Below are 18,303 nucleotides of genomic sequence, written 5' to 3'. Positions count from 1 at the left end.
AGATTATTAAATTCCCTGCTTTTAACTAAGCTAATTGCGCCGATGGCACAAGGCCGGGCCAGAGGGTTCCCTACGATCCCTATTCCTAACCTCCAGATGTATTCGGGCCTGGGTAGGTCGAATACGTCGAACGAGGCCGGCTAGTTGGTCCCTCGATGACGAAACGTTGGGATCGAATTCGTTTGTTGTAAAAGTCCTGGAAAGGACAGGTTTGAACTGAAAAGTTCAGTTGTAATTATTATTTGCAGCTCCTGGTATACGTTGTACTCCTTAGTATAATCCTGAAAAGGATGACTCTCAGAACTACGTCGTTCTATTATAGTAACACAGCAGCGTCCTCGTAGAGAATGTATACACACATCCAATATCTCGGAAATGACCTCCTTTGAAATTTTATTTATCGCCTTTTCCTTGAAAAAGGCAATTTTTTTTCGTTTTGTCACCTCACAAACCACAAGAGGGGACTAAATCATCTGTCGGTAACAAATAAGACAGATGGGTATCCGCGGCTAAGCTAAACAGTGGAGACGGGAGTGGGTTAAACAACTTAGCAAATTTCAAATAGATCTTAATGGGCGCCAGGTAAATTTAATCCTCCAGATACCCTAAGTAACTCACAATATCAATAACTTACCAATTAATATTGGAAATAAAAGATAAAAATCCCCAATATGATTTATTCAGTAATCCTGACTTACATGGATTAACCAACAACGCTTCTAAGACAACAATGCAATATTCACACTACTACGCGATGTTCAAATGTCCATACAAGAGCGCGGTGTATCTAACCACGAATTCAATCAGCCATAAATTACGGTAGTAACGACGCTCAAAAAAACTACAATACGTCGAGTAAAACTACCACGAAAATTGAGTAGGTGAAATCGTAAATACTAGTATCGGATGGTAAGACAAACTCGTTTGCGTCGCGTGAGCTCAGGCGTAGGCGCATCGGTGTCAATCAGCAATCGTGAAAGGAAGAATATACCTCAATTTCCGTTTCACAAATATCTATGTCAATCAGGTATCAATAACAAACTCTTAATCAATAAACGATAAACAAACACTATATCAACAGGTATCAATAAACATAAGGGCAACAATTATTCAAATATCTCAGTATATCACAAATATTCAATTAAATCAATTATAACTTGCGTGCTCCTTTTGGGCCACCCGGTATATGGTGTTAGGCTACCCTGTAGTATGGCGGAGATGGATCACCCTGTAGCACCGGAGATGGATCACCCTGTAGCACCACCAAGATAGATCACCCTGTAGCACCGGTGGATCACCCTGTAGTACGGCGGAGATGGATCACCCTGTAGCACCACCAAGATAGATCACCCTGTAGGGCACGACAAGCTGGACCAGTAATGGATCACCAAATAAGATCCAGAAAGAAAATAAAGGAAAACAGGAACCCTTGACGAAGACAAAAAAAACAGGAAAAGAAAAGCAGGAAGAAAAACCCCTGGCCAAGGGGTTTTCTATACGATTCTTCGTGTGCGGTGTTCTGCACGGAAGTCCTGCTGGGACTTGATGAGTGACTGAGGGCCTTCTGTTTCTTATGAATCTAATTTCGGAAATCCTTCCACCTGGCACGAGTTCGGTATCCACCACAAATCCTCAAAAGAGCTTAAGTTTCCGACTGCAAATATCCACACCAAAATGACCAATCAGTCTTCCACTATACAATCCTGACTTGTAGAAATAATCCCCGTGAAGGATGGCACAAATACAACCAAATATATCCTACAATCAGTCTGATGATACCCTTTGAACTCCGAACCAAGCTCACCGAAGGCTAACTTCCAAATACTAAGAGAATGCCACATCTGACAGCTAACCAGTTGTTGCCACAGTGCATCCAATCTACACTACAAGCACCAAGGGGGCGCTGTGCACAACATCATACATCTATCAATTCCTCCACAGCCACTTGAGACAATATCAACAAGTCCATGACCCATCAAAACTCCTTCTCAAAGCAATGCAACCCTAAAACAACCCTTGACAACTTGAGTAACCCATCAATCCCTCACCCGTGAACAACTGTAGAACTAGTTCGGTGTAAGTCGACGGAACGACACTACGAAAGTTCGGCAGATGTCAACCAACAGCTGTCTCTTAACCTTGTTTACGAATATTTACAAAATATATTGTTCCAACCTATTTTCAACTATTTACCAATCCTTATTCATGCGATGGAATAGAAACATATAAGGTAAGTCGCCATAACCTTCCCTTTCAGTACAAATATTAGAGCATTCATATTATGCAGAATATTTACCGAAAATATCAAACAGTATTCAGAAACCCAGAGGTAACTAATACTGTTTTTCAGGCGATATGGCTCTAATATGTCAGTAAACCTTCTGGAAGTGATGAATAACAATCTATGCAAGAAATATTCTCGGAAAGGTATAGGGAATACGGCAGACAACGGCTGAAAAAAATGATAGGTGAAGAAAACTGAGAAACAAACAATAACAACTATTTCAACCTAGCGAGGAATTTCGGATCTCCAACGTCGATTGGCAATAGGAGAATGCGTAAGTACTGGTCAAAGCAGTTAGTCAGGGAGCATACATTTATTCTTATACATTTCAGGTATGGTTTTCTATGGAACGGAAGATTCCCATTACTATGATGTTAAATGAATAAAATGAACTTGTAACTGAATTACATTGTTAATATCCTCTGAATAAAGATCTTAAAAGGTAAGGTAGTGGTTTTGAAAGGTCACATAAGAGCAGTTTGATCTAGTGCTAAATTGAAACGTAACAACTTCTTTGAAAATGTAGGTCGGGCACACTGACAAACCAGATGTGTCCCTAGCTGTGACGAAAAGTTCGTCATCAATAAATGACAATTCTGTCGATTCCATAGTAAATAAACGAACAATATCTACAATATTTACAAGTAAATTTAGACCGTTACAATTCCCCCCTTGCCTCAAGAAAATTTACTAGCGTAAATTTTCATCAGCGCTAGCTGACTTTAGGTCTTTCGCATTCCATATTCCCTTATAATTACCGTCTTCATCTCTTAATTCATATGTCCACGGGGATACCCTTTTTTTAATATAAAAAGGCCCGACAAATCTTGGCGCTAGCTTAGCACTAAAATATTTGTCCGCCTCTGATACCACAAAATTCTTCCTCCAAACGGGTTGATTTGGCCAAAATTCTTCACTCCTTCTTCGAAGGTTATAAGTTTTTTCATTCTTTCGAGCAGCCACATCTAACCTTTTCCTTATCTCCTCAAAGAGTTTTCTGAATCCTTCAGGCCTCGAATCTTCAGCAGGTTCACTATCAACCAATAGATTTTTCCTCCGAGAGATCTCCTCTCCGCACAAAACCATTGAGCGGCCGAAATTCACGAAATATGGAGTGTGGTTAGTCGTCTCATGTCGAGCCGTTCTCAAGGCGCATGATAGCTTGGGTAAGTTGAAATCCCAGGTCCTGTGATTATCGGACACATACATAGCCAACATTGACTTCAATGTTCTGTTCACTCGTTCAGTCGGGTTTGCCTGAGGATGATAATGGGCATTATACCTAATTTTCACCTTATATTCTTCCACGAGTTTTCTCATCTGTCGAGATCGGTATTGCGGCCCATTATCGCACAAAAGAATTCGGGGAACTCCATATACCAGAAAAACTTCCTCTTCGATCTTCCTTATGATGATTTCTGCTGTTGACGATCTTAGCGGAAAGACTAATGAAAACTTGCTAAAGTAATCTGTTACGACTAAGATAAATTTATTGCCTTTTGTAGATCTAGGTAAGGGTCCCATGATATCACTGGCGATCATTTCCCATGGCCGGGTCACTTTCGGTTGTGGAGTCATTAGTCCATTTGGTCCTCTGAGGTCGGGTTTATAGGCGGAACAAGTGGAACAATTTCGAACAAACTTCGACACGTCAGATTTCATCTTTGGCCAATAATGCCTTTCCCTGATACGATGGTAGGTTTTGAATATTCCTTGATGTCCTGAGGTCGGGTCTGCATGAGCTTCAATCAGAATTTTCTTCCGATCCGCTTTTGGTACAACTAACTTCCAAACGTCGGTTTGGTCTTCTAATTCCACGTAACACGGTTTGACGTACTTGTAGAGTGATCCCTGAGAGAATCTCCAATTGGGGTATTTTTCGGGTTGTAAACTCACTCGATCTTTCACGCGCAGGTACCACTTGTCCAAAATCTCTTCTTTCATCTGCTGGTTGATGGCATCAATGACTGGGACCGATCGAGAAAGGGTGTCAGGAACGATGTGATCCTTCCCTTTCCTGTGAACAATTTTGAAGTCATATTGCTGCATGCGGACTGCCCATCTTGCCAGTCGTCCTGATGGATCTTTCAAATTCTGTAACCAGACCAAGGAATAGTGATCGGTTATTACGGTGAACGGAATAGCTTCTAAATAAGGTCGCAGTTTTTCAATCGCCCACAGCACGGCCAAGCATTCCCTTTCTGTAGTAGAAAAATTGCGCTCTTGTTTCGTCAATGATCTACTCAAATAGCAAATTACTACGTCCTCATCCTCGCGAGTCTGAGTGAGAACAGCGCCAATTCCAAATGCCGAGGCGTCTGTTTGCAGAACAAATGGGAGGGAATAATCCGGACAGCTCAAGACTGGTGCTGATATAAGACGTTCCTTCATCTTCTGAAAAGCGATATCGCAAGTTTCGGTCCAATCAAACTTTCTACCCTTTTTCAGCAGCGATGTGAGTGGAGAAACGATGGATGCAAACTCAGGTATGAATCTCCTGTACCAGGAAAAAGTACCCACCAGTCTCCTGACATCTTTTACCGATTCTGGTCTAGGAAGCTGCAACATAGCCTTGACTTTATCGGGGTCGACATGCAACCCATTTCTATCTACAACGTATCCCAAATACTTCATTTCTGGCCTACAAAATTGACACTTTTCGAAGCTAACAGTGAGATTTGCTTCTCTCAATCTGCGGAAAACTTCATCAAGAATTGTCAGATGTTTCTCCAGAGTTTGGGTAACGATCACTACATCATCCAAATAGACGAAGACGTGTGGTTCTAGTTCAGGTCCTAGGACGGTATCGATCAACCTCTGCCACGTTGCTGGTGAATTATGTAATCCGAACGGCATCCTTTTAAATTGGAACAAACCACGCCCAGGAACGGTAAACGCTGTATACGGTCTCGACTTTTCCGCCACAGGAACTTGCCAATACGCAGACTTGATATCAAGAGAGGATAAATAATGTGCATTTTTCAATTTATCGAGCGTGTGGGAAACATATGGGAGAGGGTAGCTGTCTCGTTCCGTTACCGAATTTAGTTTTCTGTAATCAACGCAAAAGCGGTAGCTCCCATCTTTCTTCTTAACGAGAAGAACCGGTGACGACCAGCCACTATTCGACTTCTCGATAATATCGTTCTTCAACATCTCTGTTAGTTCTCGATCAATATGTTGTTGAATAATAGGCGACACTGGATAATAACGCTGCTTGATGGGTGGTGAGTTGGTCACGATGACATGTTCAGCTAGATTCGTACAGCCTAAATTATTCCCCATGAGCTCCTTGTTCTTCTCTACTACAGCGTTTAGCCGGGCCTCTTCCAATGGTGATAAAACTGTTTGTCCTCGAAGATGGTCCAATGCGTTCAGATAGCAAATTTCCTCAGAAAATTTCCACTCGTTGTGCCTCAGATTCGGAACCACTCCCATTGCTCTCCAGAAATTCGTTCCCAAAATTAAGTGATGAGGGACATCAGGAACCACTAAAACTCGAATTAATTTCAGCTTGCCTCTTAAACAAAATGGCACTTCACATTCTCCTATGCTTTCACATACTTGACCATTGGCAACAGTGCAACTAATTCTCTTTGCTGAATTCAAATGTACCAAATCTTTTACGATTTGCCAACCTGGGTGTCCCAAGATAGTGGCTGAGGCACCTGAGTCTAATAACCCCAGTAAACTACGCCCCAAGACTTCAACTTTAAGGTAGGGTCTCTCATCGTTTTCGGCGTGATCCAGAATATAATCAAGGATTGGTTGAATAGCAGTCGCCGAGTGCAATTTGCGAGCGCCTTCCCCTCGACGATTCAAAGGCGTCGCTTGTCGTTTCCCGACACGGAGCAGTTTGGACAATTACGAACGGTATACCCTTTTCTCTTACATCTGTAGCATTCCAGTTGCTTCGGTAGAGCACATCCTATAGCACGATGTCCGGGTTGATCGCATCGGAAACATACTATCTCCTTCGACTGATTGTTCGACGGAATTCGTGCCGTTGCTATCTCTAAGGCATTCAATTCCTTGGTGACCTCTACGAAAGCCAAATCCTTCTCTATCACGTTGCCACGACGTGCTGATGGTTCTACGTAGCTATTGATTATGTCCCTTCTGGCTTCCATTCTTCGACATACCGAGCGAAGTTCTGAAATGGTTGTGGGTAAGGGTTCACGTAATCTGTCTTGGTAAAAGGGATGTAAATTCTTCATAACTATGTTCAGCTTAGCTTCCTCTGTCATTGGGCAACCTAGGCGGCTGAAGTAGCTTGACATCACTGCAAGATAAACTCCGATGGTTTCTGAGTGGTGTTGAGTCCTTTTCTGCAATTCTTCGAACAATGCGTCAGAATGATTGGCAGAGAGATATTCTTCTCGAAACTCTTCCACTAGTTCTTCCCAGGTCGATACTCGATTCCGACAATCTTTATAAAATTGATACGCCTTGTCAGCAAAAAGGTCCACACCTGAGTCCAACAACACAGCGTTGGGGACATGTCGCGCCAGTCTCAACTCCTCTATTCCCTCGAAAAATGCTGTCACCGACATTCCTTTATCATCTCCAGAAAACTTCTTCAGATTCCATTTATAAGGCGGAATCATTTTACTGGTTGAGCATGGGTCAAAGACTGGATCTTCCGTCAGAGACGATCGAGCAACTGCTCCTAAGTTAGCATGGAATGATTGCGCTCCCAATCTGCTTTCTAATTGATTTAGTGCAACCGGCACACGCTTCGTATCACTTCTCTTGCTGCTGTCAACTTTATGTGAAAATTCGTCCATCAACGACAGAGCCAAACCCAGGAGTTCGGATTTCCGGGTTTCTTTGTCCTTATCCTTATCTGGGTCCATATTGTCTATACGATTCAACACATGTGCTAGCTTGGTCTGAAGTTTCATTGCCCCGCTACTCGTTCCAGAATCGGTTATGTCATCAATCAGCCTTCTGATATCATCTAGTTTCCCTCTGATTGCAGCCTCATCTTCCTCGAAAGTGAATGGATATGAAGGATATCGAAGACTCTCGCCGTACCTTTCCATCTGCATTACTTGAACCAAACGATGTCTCATTTCCTCACAAGTGCCAGTTGCTACGCCCCGATATGCTAATTCATAGGTCAGTTCGTCTTTATCAAGACGATTTATTACCAGTCTTCTTGCCATAACGCTATTCTACTAGAGTGGTATCAATTAAAAAAAAATATTTATATTTTTCCAAAGTTTCCAAAAGTCACCTACTAAAGCCAAAACGCAAAAAAAAAACCTTCTTTTAAGTGCCCCACGTTGGGCGCCAAAATGTCACCTCACAAACCACAAGAGGGGACTAAATCATCTGTCGGTAACAAATAAGACAGATGGGTATCCGCGGCTAAGCTAAACAGTGGAGACGGGAGTGGGTTAAACAACTTAGCAAATTTCAAATAGATCTTAATGGGCGCCAGGTAAATTTAATCCTCCAGATACCCTAAGTAACTCACAATATCAATAACTTACCAATTAATATTGGAAATAAAAGATAAAAATCCCCAATATGATTTATTCAGTAATCCTGACTTACATGGATTAACCAACAACGCTTCTAAGACAACAATGCAATATTCACACTACTACGCGATGTTCAAATGTCCATACAAGAGCGCGGTGTATCTAACCACGAATTCAATCAGCCATAAATTACGGTAGTAACGACGCTCAAAAAAACTACAATACGTCGAGTAAAACTACCACGAAAATTGAGTAGGTGAAATCGTAAATACTAGTATCGGATGGTAAGACAAACTCGTTTGCGTCGCGTGAGCTCAGGCGTAGGCGCATCGGTGTCAATCAGCAATCGTGAAAGGAAGAATATACCTCAATTTCCGTTTCACAAATATCTATGTCAATCAGGTATCAATAACAAACTCTTAATCAATAAACGATAAACAAACACTATATCAACAGGTATCAATAAACATAAGGGCAACAATTATTCAAATATCTCAGTATATCACAAATATTCAATTAAATCAATTATAACTTGCGTGCTCCTTTTGGGCCACCCGGTATATGGTGTTAGGCTACCCTGTAGTATGGCGGAGATGGATCACCCTGTAGCACCGGAGATGGATCACCCTGTAGCACCACCAAGATAGATCACCCTGTAGCACCGGTGGATCACCCTGTAGTACGGCGGAGATGGATCACCCTGTAGCACCACCAAGATAGATCACCCTGTAGGGCACGACAAGCTGGACCAGTAATGGATCACCAAATAAGATCCAGAAAGAAAATAAAGGAAAACAGGAACCCTTGACGAAGACAAAAAAAACAGGAAAAGAAAAGCAGGAAGAAAAACCCCTGGCCAAGGGGTTTTCTATACGATTCTTCGTGTGCGGTGTTCTGCACGGAAGTCCTGCTGGGACTTGATGAGTGACTGAGGGCCTTCTGTTTCTTATGAATCTAATTTCGGAAATCCTTCCACCTGGCACGAGTTCGGTATCCACCACAAATCCTCAAAAGAGCTTAAGTTTCCGACTGCAAATATCCACACCAAAATGACCAATCAGTCTTCCACTATACAATCCTGACTTGTAGAAATAATCCCCGTGAAGGATGGCACAAATACAACCAAATATATCCTACAATCAGTCTGATGATACCCTTTGAACTCCGAACCAAGCTCACCGAAGGCTAACTTCCAAATACTAAGAGAATGCCACATCTGACAGCTAACCAGTTGTTGCCACAGTGCATCCAATCTACACTACAAGCACCAAGGGGGCGCTGTGCACAACATCATACATCTATCAATTCCTCCACAGCCACTTGAGACAATATCAACAAGTCCATGACCCATCAAAACTCCTTCTCAAAGCAATGCAACCCTAAAACAACCCTTGACAACTTGAGTAACCCATCAATCCCTCACCCGTGAACAACTGTAGAACTAGTTCGGTGTAAGTCGACGGAACGACACTACGAAAGTTCGGCAGATGTCAACCAACAGCTGTCTCTTAACCTTGTTTACGAATATTTACAAAATATATTGTTCCAACCTATTTTCAACTATTTACCAATCCTTATTCATGCGATGGAATAGAAACATATAAGGTAAGTCGCCATAACCTTCCCTTTCAGTACAAATATTAGAGCATTCATATTATGCAGAATATTTACCGAAAATATCAAACAGTATTCAGAAACCCAGAGGTAACTAATACTGTTTTTCAGGCGATATGGCTCTAATATGTCAGTAAACCTTCTGGAAGTGATGAATAACAATCTATGCAAGAAATATTCTCGGAAAGGTATAGGGAATACGGCAGACAACGGCTGAAAAAAATGATAGGTGAAGAAAACTGAGAAACAAACAATAACAACTATTTCAACCTAGCGAGGAATTTCGGATCTCCAACGTCGATTGGCAATAGGAGAATGCGTAAGTACTGGTCAAAGCAGTTAGTCAGGGAGCATACATTTATTCTTATACATTTCAGGTATGGTTTTCTATGGAACGGAAGATTCCCATTACTATGATGTTAAATGAATAAAATGAACTTGTAACTGAATTACATTGTTAATATCCTCTGAATAAAGATCTTAAAAGGTAAGGTAGTGGTTTTGAAAGGTCACATAAGAGCAGTTTGATCTAGTGCTAAATTGAAACGTAACAACTTCTTTGAAAATGTAGGTCGGGCACACTGACAAACCAGATGTGTCCCTAGCTGTGACGAAAAGTTCGTCATCAATAAATGACAATTCTGTCGATTCCATAGTAAATAAACGAACAATATCTACAATATTTACAAGTAAATTTAGACCGTTACAGTTTGTAGATGAACGACTCTACTTAGGGAAGTATCTTGGGGGATTTGTTTGTACTTCCCTAATCTCTGAAAAAGAAACTTGCAGCCGTAGACTTTCTTTTACAATGTTTCTAACTTTTAAACCAACTTCCAATATAATAGTCATATGCTAGTTATCGATAATACTCTCTCACGAAGTGTACTCTAATAAGCCTGAGCCCGAGTCTCAGACTGAGATGATATTTACATATGCAATGTATGGACGCAGAAGCAATAGGGAGCCATAGGGCGCCAGTCTTGTGAATTTTGAGTGACACAAGGCAACACTATACCAGGCAGCTACAGTGGAAAAACTGTAATCCAGGGATCTGTTTATACTAGATGCAATCGGTAGAGCCAGAAAGTCAGATGAGCCAGATGAGAAATGAACTTTCTATGTTTCTTACCACTTGTATTCGTAAGCTACGTTACTGCAGTTTGCAGAGAATTTGACCCGTACACCAGCTGCAAAGAAATGATCAAATCGATTTCGAATCTTCATTTACATCAAACTGCCGCCATCAATGTTCAGTCAACTATTTACAGGGGTGGAAAGGAGCGTCCAATGAAGTCAGTAGAACAAACGGCACTGAATGTCAAATTGGCAGGAGTGCGACAAAAACATCTCAGGCTACAATGTTGATATCGACTAGCGTGCAGGGAAGGGTAGTGAAGCTCTACGAATCTCTACAGTACCGGACGTTATTCAATCCGAGTGGAAATCCATAGGTTCAAAAGGAGAAGGCAAGCAGAGCCAAGTGGGAATTCACAAAGGTTTCGAAGAAAAAACATCAGAAGAGCAGATCCAAGTGGCAAACCACAAAGGTCCAGAAACTCAGGGGAAAGAAGACAGATAGAAACAAGTGGAAATCCACAGAAGTTCAGGAACGAAAAAAAAAAAAAAAGACACAAGGGGCCACAAAGGCCCCGAAATGCATTCGATAAAAAGATGGGTATAACCAAGTGGAAATACACGAAAGTATCGAAAAAGAAGAGAAAGCGGAGCAGGATCAAGTTGTAATCCACAATAGTCTCGAAACAAAGAGGAGGAAAGACAGAAAGAATCATGTGGAGATCCATAATGATTCGGAAGAAGAATAGCAGATCCAAGCGAAAACTCACAAAGGTCCCGAAATGTAGAGGAGAAAAAGGCACGCAAAACCGAGTGGAAATAGATGAAGGAAAGAAACATTTTCTCGACGCGAATCTCGACTCGGGGTGAGTATGCATGAGCGACCTACTCTACGGATTATATACTTACAAATCCTACCTTCGGTACTACGTTCGACTTCAGTGGAGACTGAATCTTTCTTTGAGCTTCGGTCGCTCACCTTTTTTGAATTGACTCGGGTGGCTTCAGTTGGATTCACTCAGTCAGCTTCTGCTAGCCTGGCGAACGGATCTGAGAATCTGTTAAGACTGAATTTTCGCGTTGGTTCATCAAATTCAACCCCACTCCTCGAGTGATCTCTACCCAGGTCGCATACTTCATCGATTTATTGTCTAGCTGACTATGGTGGTCGATCTGTACTACATGGATCTATCCTGGAGATCCTGAATACTCGTGAAGCGTAACATTCGAGAGGGCTGAATACTCAGAATTACTAAATTCAAATTGTTATCAACTCCCTTTAATATACCATTATATAAAATGTTCACTGTCTCCAACTATCAAAATCCCTAGATTAGTATACATTCAACTTGTTAACATTCGTTTTTTTTTCAGTTGATACTTGGAAGCGTCACAGGAAACTAATGGCTCCTTCATTCACTCAGACAGTACTCAGTTCTTCTGTTGATGTTTTCACGGAACATTGTTCAATTTTTGCGAAAGAACTCAGAGCTGCACTTGGAAAGAAAAATGTCGATTTATACGAATTGGTGATTAGGACCACATTTGATATAATTTGTCGTAAGTTTTTCTGATACATTTTTGATATGGAAATTTTGACAAATTCATATTTCTATTCGGAACCTTCAGATTTCTTTGTCTATGAGACGAATATTTCAAATAAATACCATTCATGATTATAATAGAAGATGAATCAATTAACTACTAGTTATATCACATCACTCAAAATTTGGGAGGAAATTAATTCATCAAAGTAGATTGGTCAGTGCCAGTTCTGAAACCAACATTCGATGGTCTAGAACCGGCATATATTCGTCTGAGTACTATAAGAAATAGTTCGCTCAACGGTGAGAGTATTGGTGGTGTTGTGATTCGTTCGTGAGACGAATATGTTTGGGAAAGATATTGCGATGCTCTGGACAATGAGTTTGTGGTCCCCCATAAAGATCATCCGAAGTGAACATGTCGTGAGGGCGAAGATAGCTGTGGCTGATTGAATCATTCTACTTCAGTTTGAAGGCCAAATATGTCATTCTGCTAATTCCGGGCATGAAGCTGAAGTGAAACCATCAGGCACCTGTGCAAAATCTAATATCCGAAAGATTCGTTGCAACTAACTTCTTTTATATGTAGAGCAAAAATTAATTTCATTTGGTCGGAATGACAACCGATAGATCGGTTTTGGAGTACTTGTCCTTCGTCAGTACCAGGAGGGTCATTTCAGACAAACGAACAAACGAAATCAATTCCAACTGTTTGAAAAAAAAATAAATGAAAAAAAATATAATCATAAACTTTTTTTGCAGTTGTTACAGAAGAATTTACTACTGGGCCACCTGCAGACACAGTCTGAAAACGATTACACAAACACATACTCCGGGGTGGGAGACAAATTGATAAATAAACCCTCTCGGAGAGGTGAATATGGCATGCTCGAGTTAAGGTGAAAACACCATACTCTTGCTCTTTATGTGAATCTATGATTCTGTAGGTACCTGTGACAGATAACCGACGGAAAAACAATAACTATCCCAGCTAATGCCGCTAATGCAGAAAGCCAAAGTTGAACCATCAGGCACCTGTGCGTAGTCTTCCATTTACAAAATTCGTCGCAAGTTCCTTCCTATAAGTATATGAAAAGCAAAAATATATTTCATTTGGTCGGGCATGTTCTTTACGAGTGTCCGGAGTTATCGTCAATAAGAGTGTGTGTTCGGCGAGTCTTTGCCTACACCTGTCGATATGAAGGGGATGTCTCCTAGTGATCTGTCTACCTTCCTGGAAAGGACAGGCTAGACGATGACCTAGGAGGACAACTCCTCGGGAGGATTTACAATGTAACATGTGGCCTAAGTGCTGTGAGTCTACATTCACCCTCCCTACTCTACAGATACAGATAGAAGACACTTTTCCAAGGTTGGATCTAGTAAAAGGGGTATAGAAAGTGATCTGTTTACGTGTAGTAGCTTGAGGTAAGTTGAAGTTGATTTGATAAAATTTTACGTTGCTCCAAGAAAGACAGATCGAATCTTTGAAGTAGTGTGGAGTGGTTTGTTTCTATAATAGGATACACGCCATCAGTTGTGAATTCAAGAAACTTCAGAAAATACCTATGCACATTTTCCAAGGTTTCTTAAGGAACATTATAAAGAGGATACCAAATTAAAGTAGTATACTCCAACTTGAAGCAAATGAGAGATGTATAAAGTATAGTTATGGCGATAATATTGGTGAATGATTCACAGTAACGCAAAACGAAGCCAAGCATTTTTCTAGCGGATGCCGCGACAGATTTGGTGTGGCCAACAAATGTCAACCTGCTGTCGAACGTCACCCCTAGATCTTCGACAGCTTCATCGCGAGGAAGTATTGCATCTTCGAAAGTATAACAATACTCAATAATATTGGCATTACGTGTAAAAGAGCAAATTCTACACTTTTCAAAATTCATTGCCAATTTATTGATTTGACACCAGTTATCTATCAGGTCTAATCGAGATTGGAGATGAGAGCAGCTCTCCAAATCTGTGATAGATGAAATTATCTTCAAGTCGTCTGCAAAGAGTGAGTTGCCACATGGAAGCTAGGAGGTGGAATCATTTATGGAAATGAGAAAAATCAGGGGTCCCGATTGAAATCTTGTGGTTCATCGGATGGTGATAAGTATGGTGCAGACGCAAAACCCTTATGAAAAACAACATCGGTTCTCTGATCCAAATATTAGCGCAGAAGTTGAGTTACTGAGAGATTTGAACCAATTTGAGCTATTTTCTCTAATAAGATGAAGTGACTAATTCTGTCTAAGGCCTTCGTAAAATCTAGATGTATAACGTCAACTTCCTCTGTTCTGTTTTATTAAAAACTGCTTGATATTGCAGTAATTTGATACAGTGGATTTTTCTCACAAAAAAGCCATGCTGGTTTGCAGAGATCAGGGGTTTAACTTGTGGCATTAGCTGATCATACACATATATCTCAAAGGCCTTCGCGAAGTTACACAGAATAGATATTGGTCTTCAGTTCTCAATATTCTCTAGGATTACCGATTTAAGAATGGATCAGATTTTTGATTGTTTTCATCTTTCAGGAAAATGAGATTTGCTTAGGATTGTGTTGAATATTATTGACAATGGATAATCAGAAACCTGAGCACAATCCCTCACTAGGAAGCTGGGAATAAGATCATATTCAGAAGTCATTTTATTGGGTTATTTCCTAAGTGAAAAAATTACTTGTTTCTCTGTGAAATATTTTCTCCTGTCATAGTATTAGAGTTGGACTCAAGATTTGTATGGTGGGAGAAAACACTGCTAAATAACGCAGCAAAATCGTTTACTATATCTTGAGGGGCATCTTGGATGGTGTCTTCTATGAATAATCTATTAGGTATTCTGGAGGATCCTTTTTCACGTTGAACGAAATTCCAGAAACTTTTGGGGTGATTGCGAACGTTTGATTCAACAGAATGTTGGTAGTTATCATAAGCTACTTTTATTTGGTTTTCAATGTAACTTCTGATACGAGAGAAATTTTGGAAAATCTGTCATTGACAGTTTTTTATAGCGTGATATATGATTTCACTTTCAAACAGTAAATAATGTCCTGTGTGTAGTAGCAGGAAAATTTTCTTTTTGTGTTTTTATACCGGAGGAAAAAGATATCAAAAAATAATATATAACATTGCTTAAAACTCACTGCATATTTCATCTATATCAGTTATGTGATCTAAGACGGCCCAGTCAATGAAGATCAGGTGTTGATGAAGCTCTTGGAAGTTTGCTTTCTTGAAGTTGTAGTATTTATTTCAACAACTGGTGGAAAAAGCGTTCGAGGTTTCTTCAATCAGATGGAAAATTATAAGGAGTGAAGGGTGACATTGATCCTCATCGACTAAAGTGAGAGTTTCCTTATCAATTTCAAGAAGCATATCTCTGATCACTGAATCTAGATGTCTCCCGAAGGAGTTCAGGATAGTGTTATATTGAATCATATTTGTACAGTCTAGAAACTTGAGCTTTGTTATCATATACATATTTTTGCTTCTCACTTGCCTTTCTGAACTACCTTTTCAAACTTGGTGGTATCAATTCTAAACTGCTCATTACCTAATGTCGATTTCAACAACAAATGATGATAGATATCGTTTAGGTGAAAAGATCATACCTTTGCTTCTCATGTGAACCTACGACTCTGTAGGTACGTGTGACAGATAACCGATGGAAAGTTGTGATTCAAATAATGATTTGGTGGGAAGGGTTATTACTCGTAAATGCCAGGAAGTTAACGAAAAGGTCTTCGAACATAATTTTGAAATAGTTTCAATATTTTGGGTGGAAAAACAATGCTATATTTTCAAATCTCAGCTTTTTCATGGAACATTCAGAATAACCATTTGTGAATTATTTATTGAATCATTTGAAATCCTGTCAAATTGATAGCTCTAAAAAACTTTTTGTAACTGTTCAAAATGGAGATTTCTTATCTCGGTGTTTCATGGTGGACATGTGCACAATATTTATTTTTTTAAATCGAGACTTCCTTGAAATACAGGGTGTTCCATTTGACAAAACTGAGCTTTGACCCATTTTCATATCTTTCATATTTTTTCCATCGATTACCAACATATTGAATGGTATTTTGAAAACTTCACTCCTGAAAGACGATAGAATGAGATATTTCGATGAATCAATAGTAGCTTGTTTATCAATTCTATAGAATTTTTGAATATTACTGGGTGAATACCGAACATCTAGTTGTTATAGTGTGTATCACATACAATCACATCAGAATGATTTCTTGCATTAAAACATGTGAAAATATACAGGGTGTTACATTAACTACCGCAAGAAGGTACAGACATAAAAGTTTGTACCTACTTCCGGTATAGCCGAAACTGTTGTAAAAACGCCATTATTTTCATTCGATGGAGCATAATGAAAACTCTCTGTTCGACTATTTTCTGGATATGAATTCTATTATCTCAATCTTTAATCTTATTGATGTAATTTTTATCAGAAAGGAAACAAATCGATAGGGATAAATCTATGGCAAACACTTCATCCTCACCATAACACCATAACAAAATACTGAAACGACGCGCGAGTTACATGGTTCCAGCTATCAGAAAACGTGCCTCATCTACAGGAGATTGAAACTTTGCAAACTCATTATATTTTTTATCTCGTATCTAATAATTTTATTATTCAGTATTCATTCTTATTACTGCTTTCGAAATGAATGATTTTTTTCTTGAGTCCTATGAAACTTAGTTTCACCGACATAGGATTTGCCGCACTCAGAGGGTATCCAGTGAATGCAATTGTTTCAATCGTAGTCCGCGATTGCAAGAATTGACCTGGTATTCGTGAAGCTGCTTCAGATGGTGTTTCCGGATCTGAAGCAGGTTTTGATGTTGTACTTGGAACCAATTATCTTCATCCTTTCCGACAATCCTCTGACGTACAAGCACTGGTTGTGTTGACTTCCTTCCTTGCGACGCTCTTGCTGTCTTCTATGCAACCATCACTTTGAAGTAACCATTCCGTTCAAGTTTTTTTTAAAATAATTTCCAGTTTCTTCTCGAGACTTTCCTTGTTATAATAGAGTCCAAAAGCACGATCCACTACAGTTTTAATGATTCTTTTTTTACTCGATTGATGGTGATTGGATTCGTGATTCAGATACCGTCCCTTGTGAGTGGATTTTCGCTATACCACTTAGTGTCAGTCCTCTTCACCAATATGTTTTAGAATGACGATTCGTTATGGACTTTATTCTTCATTGTGAAGTTGATTGTAGGTCTGACGCTGTTGATTTATTTCAGAAAAGTGTCTAGTTCGGTATTCCCGTGGTACCATACTTTAAAAGTGTCGTCAAAGTATCTCAATCTGACCCGAAGCTTCTTCATTCGCCAGAGTTTCGAAACACTCCATATATGTATAGGGTATAACATGAGTACGTTAATATATTGAAGTGACGAGGACAAATAGAATTGGTGTTTTTCCAAAGTCTCGTACAATCTTTCATGTTTAGATTAAACAAATTAAACAGTTTAATCTTCCTCTTGAAGATGATCACTTGGTGATCGAAACACGTGTCGAGGTGTTGAGGTGTTGAAAATGACGATTTGGTGTTGGGAAAAAAATCCAGTAATATTTTTAAACTATCACATACATTTTCCTGATGATCTAATTCTTAACTAATAACATATATAAAATTTTTTTTGGGAACACAAGTTCCGGCCTCTATCTTGAAATCCTTCCTAATTTATATAATCGTAATTCTAATAAATGTTTGCAAACGGATCAGAAGATACTGATTTATTTTGTCCTTCTTTGATTGGAGCTGTAGCCAACATCTCAGATTTCACGGGAATCGGGTTTCCGTATGGGCTTGTTAGGTCACCTTTCGTTTCTTTTTTGGGGTCAGCCCCTTCGTTATCTCACTTTTATTCTTCCGATGCTGATCCATTACGAATACTGTTAACGTGCCCCAGGCGGACACGAGCATGTTTTCAGATGATGCAGACGAGACTGAAGTCTCGATCAGGAACTTGATTATCCTTGCACAAAAATACAGTCCTTATAGTCCACTGGTCGGATTTCCGATCACTGTTGAATAATACTTCATCCTGCGCATACAATTCCTGACTTTCCTTAACAGTATTTTATCCATTTCGAATGAAATCGATGCTTCATTATTCAATTATTATTGTTATTCTATTGGAAATCCGAGGTAATCAGTTCACCGGTCCACGTGACCTAGTCTGGTAACTCGAACATGGTGTTTCTGCATCAAAATCAAGTTCTGCTTCCTCTCTTATTGGATGTCTGCCCCACT

At 39.9% G+C, this 18,303-nt stretch overlaps 1 protein-coding gene across 2 annotated transcripts in view; it reads left to right on the top strand.

Annotated features, from left to right (window-relative positions):
- Positions 1-18,303, top strand: part of LOC111510187 (cytochrome P450 4c3-like) — a 118,218-nt gene that overhangs the window by 41,430 nt on the left and 58,485 nt on the right. For both annotated transcript variants that reach the window (XM_074186180.1, XM_074186179.1), the window contains exon 4: positions 11,839-12,024. In XM_074186180.1, coding sequence (XP_074042281.1) covers positions 11,839-12,024 — 186 coding nt within the window. The remainder of the gene's footprint in view (positions 1-11,838; positions 12,025-18,303) is intronic.

The sequence above is a fragment of the Leptinotarsa decemlineata genome, unplaced genomic scaffold, assembly GCF_025532065.1.
Source record: "Leptinotarsa decemlineata unplaced genomic scaffold, Ldec_3_MD MMD2_tig00078422_RagTag_RagTag, whole genome shotgun sequence".
Classification (NCBI taxonomy): domain Eukaryota; kingdom Metazoa; phylum Arthropoda; class Insecta; order Coleoptera; family Chrysomelidae; genus Leptinotarsa; species Leptinotarsa decemlineata.
Note: the sequence above shows the minus strand (reverse complement) of the source record. Positions and strands in the feature narration are given on the sequence as shown.